We start from the raw sequence: 6,048 nt of genomic DNA, 5'->3' as shown, positions 1-6,048 counted from the left end.
TAAAACGACGTCGTTTTGTCCTTTTTTTTAAAAAAAAAAAAATTCTGCAGAACCGCTTGGACCGTGTCAATCGGTTCGCCAGTTCAAAACCGGTTCATGCGTTTTTTTGCCGGTTTATTTCCTATCCAATTTTTGCTCATAACCAAACCGTTTTCATGACCAGTTCACGGTCCGACCGATCAGGCCGACCGATCGGTCCAGTCCATTTTTGATAACTTTGCAAAAAAACATAATTTAATAAAATATTATTATCACAGCTGTTATCTTATGTGCACCAAGCACATAAGATATTTGTATTGTATCTATTTTTTTCTTCTGAAAAAATATAATATCTATTTTTTCTTTGAAATATATATATTTTTTCTTTGAAAAAAGATCTATTTTATTTTTTGGTCAGGGTTGTTTGATCTATTTATTCGTGTGTGTATATATATAGAGAGAGTGTGGATTTTGCTTGAGCAGTCAATTAACAATTATTATCGTCTTACTTTGTCCAGACTCCAGAGACCTAACCTAACCTTTTATTGTTTTGTCTCTTTCGATCGGTGCCGGCACAAGATGGTTGAAGCACTTTTTGGCGCCCCTCTCTCTAACTGCGAAACCTTTCAAAGCTTTGAAAGCTTATGCATGCATTGCGGCGAAAACGTACTCTCACTTTCTCTCTAACTGTATTGTATTTTCCGAAATTTGTTTGTTTTATTTTCATCTCACTTCAAATTCTCCCATGTCTCTTTCGTTTCAGGGCACTACAAATTCCTTCATCACTTCCATTCCTCACTTCAGAAAGGTATGTTTCCCAAATGTTTGAAATTTCTCTTGTTTCTATTTTTAATCTTTCTCTCATTATTATCATGCTAAATACCTTATTTTGTTATCTATTTTCTTATTTCTATCAAATGATTGTGCCTAATATGCAGATTTGGTTGTCCGCTTTCGATTGTCCTCATTGTTGCAACAAGTAAGTTGCTTCCCTAATCTATCAAGAGTGATTATTATTATTATTATTTTATTGTTTTGGTTTACAATGAGCTGGGATCGAACCCACGACCTATATCATACTACTCAAATCCCTAGACCAAACCTAGTGGCTTGAGTGATTATTATTATTATTATTATTACTACTGGGGTAGCTTTTTAAGATATATAAGTAATTTTCATTTTGATAAACAAACAAAACCTTAAACTTTTTGTAACACTCGGGTCTTTGTTTGTGAATTAGGAATAATGAAGTAATGTATGTTGACGAAATTCCAACTCGTTGTTGCTCTTACACCTTGAAGATCTCATCAGGCAATCCAGAGGTTATGCTAATTCAAATTATCTACTTTGCTACGCTCTATTTTGGATTATGTTTTGTAAGAGTAAGAGTGCTTACTCATAATTTTTAATTGATGCAGATGCTCAACAGACAAGTGGTAAAATCAGAACATGCTACCATCAAGGTAGTAAATTGATCTTGCGGATAATGATGTTCAATACTTTGTAATTGTGCTTTAGTTTAACTGTGTGAATGTTCCTGCAGATACCGGAGTTGGATTTTGAGATTCAATCAGAGGCTCGGCGTGGCAGTCTGTCAACGGTATATATATATATATACTTCAATTTATCTCAATTGTTATCTGCCCCCTTGATTTGCCAGTGAATACCTCTACAGTCTACACCCTGTAGTTGATTTTGGCTTACATTTATTTGTACAAAATTATTACTTGTTATTGTTGTAGCAAGGATAATGTCCACATATATATAATTGTCGGTGCTAGAGCTCTAATTTCAAGTATTTTATGAAGATTTGGGTTAAAGCTATGATTAGTTAAACATTTTCCCCTCATATGATGTGACTATAGTGTTTCTGGTGTAATTATAGGTAGAAGGGATACTGATGCGAGCTGCTGATGAACTTCAAGAACGATGCAAGGTACTATTTGTTTTTGTCATATATTTAGTTTTATCGAATATCGGTTGATATGGTTGGTTTTTCTGCCATAATCTGCTATTGAGGCGCCATGAACTGCCATCGACAAGAACTGCCCTTATTATTGTTTCGTATAAGTTTCTCTTTTACTGACTTAGTTTTATATCTTTGACATCATAGAATGTTGCTCCGGAGACAGCTGAAGCAATAGATCAATTTTTGGTGAAGTTGCGAGCCTGTTGCGCAGGAGAATCATCATTTACATTTGTTCTTGACGATCCTGCTGGAAATAGCTTTGTTGAAAATCCGTAAGAGATATTTTTGTGAATTTTGTTATTGTGTGGATGAAAATAACTTGTTAGAGAAGAAAATATTACAAAAGAAAAGGGTAGGATATTTTTCTAAAAGTAAACAACAAACAAAATGAAATATATAACTTACATATAAGGAGTAAAAGTGATAGAAGGGGTACTAAATCAAGGATGTTTGAATAGGAGTAAAAGTCATAGAAAGTGTACTAAATCAAAAAATGTTTGAACATGAGTAGAAGGTCATTTTAAAGATAAGAAAACCGAGCTTCATTTGTATTGGATTGATGCTCTTCAAATCATTCCACGCTGCATGTTATAATCCTTTATTGTAAATCAAACCTTTAATTCATTAGTGAGGTAGAGTCTTAAGCATGCATGTGTGTGTGTGTGTATGTATATTCCTATATGTATATTCAAATCAATGCACGCTGCATGTTATAATCCTTTATTGTAAATCAAACCTTTAATTTATTAGTGAGGTAGAGTCCTAAGCATGCATGTGTGTGTGTGTGTGTGTATTCCTATATCTATATGTAGGGTATAACTATAATTATAATTATGTGAATAGGTTTGCTCCGTCATCTGATCCGTCAATGACAATAAAATTTTATGATCGAACTCCTGAGAAACAAGCATCATTGGGATATCAAGTTACACAAATTGGAGGAACTCCAGATGAAGCACTAACAGAAGTTTCCAACCAAGTGAAGGGAGAACCACACGGGTCTGTAGGGGCAGCAGCAGGTCACCGAGCCATTGCACAGAGTAATAGTGCAGAGATTGCAGAAGCCTTATTTCGATATAGTACACCAGAAGAGGTATGTAATGTAATGCTGAACTGTATGCTACCGACTGCTGCGGGGGTTTTCTTTCCTTTTTTTGTGTTTTTTTGAACATTCAATGTTTTTGTGGTGCTTATTATTTTATTGGCAGGTGATGACTTTCCCAACAACTTGTTATGCTGGTTGTGCCGGTGGATGTGAAACTCGAATGTTTGAAATTGGTATCCTTTTAGCATCTCTTATATTTCCCTTTTGGTTTATTATTAACAGTGTTTTGCCTTTATTTGAAGGGTCGTCCTTCAGTTATTATTTTGCAATTTGTTAATGTTATTTTACTATTTTAAGAGTTGGCATGAGAAACGTGTCTTATTAGTTCATCTATAAACTTTGTTAAGCTTAATGATGTATAGATATTCCGTACTTCAAAAAAGGAATCATTATGGCATTCACTTGCGATGTTTGTGGTTACCGAAACTCTGAGGTATATGTTGATTTCATGTGTGTAATTATTTCTTTCTCTCTGGGCTACAATAATTATTGTTCATCATGCAGTTGAAAGCGGGTGGGGGGTTTGCAGAGAAAGGAAAAAAGATGACTCTTCATGTGAAAAATGTTAACGACCTAAACCGTGATGTAATAAAGGTTTGTCAAGTCAAATAATGCTCTTCTGATACATTAATACACTGTTTGCAATGATGTACTCGGGGTAATAGTTGTAATCATACTTGTTTTTGATCAATGTTGTTATGATACTTAAATAGTCCTTTCAAGTTTCCATTGAAGACGAGTCTGAACATGATTTTTCGGTGTTGTAAATTAGTCCTCTCTTCACACTTTTTGTTCACGGGCCTGCTGTTCATTTTATGTTTGCCTGGCCATTTAAACAATATTTTATGTGATTGGACGTCTATAAATATGCTTTATATCTTTCCATGTATACTTGTTATATTTGTCTATTAATTCTTTTATTCAAAGCATTAACTTCGTCGTTTTTTGGTTTCATTAGTCTGATACAGCTAGCGTACAAGTGCCTGAACTTGACTTGGAGTTGGCAAGTGGCACTTTAGGAGGAGTTGTTACAACTGTTGAAGGTTTAATTAAAAAAATTAGTGAAAGTATGCTCTCTCTCACTCTCTCCCTCTCTCTCTGTCTCTCTCTTCCCACACACATTAATGTCAAAATGATTTGTCAAGAGGGATTTCAAGTTGTTCTCCTTTCATCAAGATGTTTAATATTAAATTTACACACTTACAGGTCTTGAGAGGGTCCATGGGTTTACTTTTGGAGACAGTCTTGATGAACATAGTAGAAGCAAGTGGCTTGACTTTGGGGCCAGGCTGAACAAGGTACCACATGATTGTATAATATATTTGGTTTACATGGGGGGATGAGCATATGCCTCCCCCGCGCAGGTTTTGACCTTTTTATGTATACCTATTGTGTAATGTGTAATGACTATTCTAAATTTCTAATTGCAATGTATATCAATTATATTTGGCTCACCCTAGCTGCATGGTCTTTGACATCATTATTTTTATCTGCTTTTCATTTTTTGCAGCTTCTTAGCTTGGATAAACCTTGGACTTTAATTCTTGATGATGCATTGGCAAATTCTTTCATAGCACCTGCAACTGATGATCTAAAAGACGACAAGCAATTAATGTGTAAGTTTTTCTTCAACACCCACAGACTACAAGTTTTGCTTACTGCAATTAGTTTCCATGTTTGATGTTGAATATGTTTTGTCCTGGGGCCCGTCTCCATTGCACACAAACTAGGGTATTCTGCTTCATCTGATCAAAGTTTTATTTATTGATGATATTATAGCTTCCTATGTTTTCTATGTAAGGACTAAGGAGGATTAATAATGAAAAAATATATTCATATCCATTTGGTTTAATTGCCTTCTATGTAGTTTGCTTGTTAGGTGTGATGGGGTTTTAAGTTTTAACTTCTAATTAGCTTGATCATATAACTATGGCTCATGTCATTCCGAGAGGGCATTGCTGTTGAAATAATTTTTTATTCATTTTGAATTTTATAGATTTGATGATCTCTAGTTGGTGAATGTATTACTATTATGTGACTGTCGTGTAGTGATCTTTACTTGGCTGCATAGTTCTTCAGGCTTCATCTTAATATATATTAATGTTTGATTGTTTTCTGTTTTGGTAATTTTATCAACACGGTGTCTCCAGTTGAGGAATATGAGAGGACATGGGAGCAAGATGAAGAATTAGGTCTCCATGACATGGACACATCTTCTGCCGATGCTGCTTATGAATCAGCAAATACTAGTAGCAGTGAGTAAGCTTATCTGCTTATGAATCAGCAAATACTAGTAGCAGCGAGTAAAGATGCTCTTCTAGTATGAGAAATTATTCATATAATTTTAGATTTTTTAAACTTTTGTGGTTTAATTTAATTATTTCCGGAGATCTTGTCGTGGTGTTGCCTTATTTATGATTGTAAATGAGAGAAGTCAACCCGGTTGTTTGCTTGTTGACATCCAAGTAAAAAAAAATAAAAATACAATCTCATATTGGGGAATTAATAAGCCGATGTGTAAAATACTAAAATATACTTATCATATTGGTTAACCGATGTGAAATGTGGTGGATATACCACATCACATGCGATCCTATTGCGTACAAAACCAACGTGAAACTTGTTTTGTCCGATGTTAAATCTCTTTTTTCTGCACTGTACCTCCCCTAGGGTTTTTGGTACATACAAAAACCTAAATTTATATATATCATGCTTTTGTTGGTGTTATGGGCTATATGTATTTTCTTTAATAAATCCTTGAAAAAATTAATTTATTTGAAATTTATAACCTCTCACATAAGCTTAATTCACTACTAACGACAAAATTTAGTAACTTAATTGAAATACAATTTTTCTTTTAGAAACAATATGTAAATACTATAGGCTTATTTAACAAAGACGATAGGCTTATTTACTTTATTTTTTTAACCAAAAAAAAAACTTAAAAAAAAAAGTGACGTTATTTGGATTAGGGTTTACTAAATGAATAGTGCTT

At 34.0% G+C, this 6,048-nt stretch overlaps 1 protein-coding gene across 1 annotated transcript; it reads left to right on the top strand.

Annotated features, from left to right (window-relative positions):
- The first annotated feature begins 385 nt into the window (after positions 1-385).
- LOC123909643 (zinc finger protein ZPR1 homolog) lies at positions 386-5,693 on the top strand. The gene is made up of 16 exons (XM_045960512.1): positions 386-645; positions 743-787; positions 918-958; positions 1,220-1,301; positions 1,398-1,442; positions 1,523-1,579; positions 1,865-1,915; positions 2,093-2,220; positions 2,792-3,041; positions 3,157-3,226; positions 3,416-3,486; positions 3,558-3,647; positions 4,012-4,120; positions 4,260-4,351; positions 4,564-4,669; positions 5,204-5,693. The coding sequence occupies exons 1-16, from the start codon at positions 559-561 to the stop codon at positions 5,314-5,316; spliced, it is 1,437 nt and encodes a 478-aa protein (XP_045816468.1). The 5' UTR covers positions 386-558; the 3' UTR covers positions 5,317-5,693.
- Positions 5,694-6,048: the final 355 nt, after the last annotated feature.

Source organism: Trifolium pratense, linkage group LG2, assembly GCF_020283565.1.
Source record: "Trifolium pratense cultivar HEN17-A07 linkage group LG2, ARS_RC_1.1, whole genome shotgun sequence".
NCBI lineage: Eukaryota > Viridiplantae > Streptophyta > Magnoliopsida > Fabales > Fabaceae > Trifolium > Trifolium pratense.
Note: the sequence above shows the minus strand (reverse complement) of the source record. Positions and strands in the feature narration are given on the sequence as shown.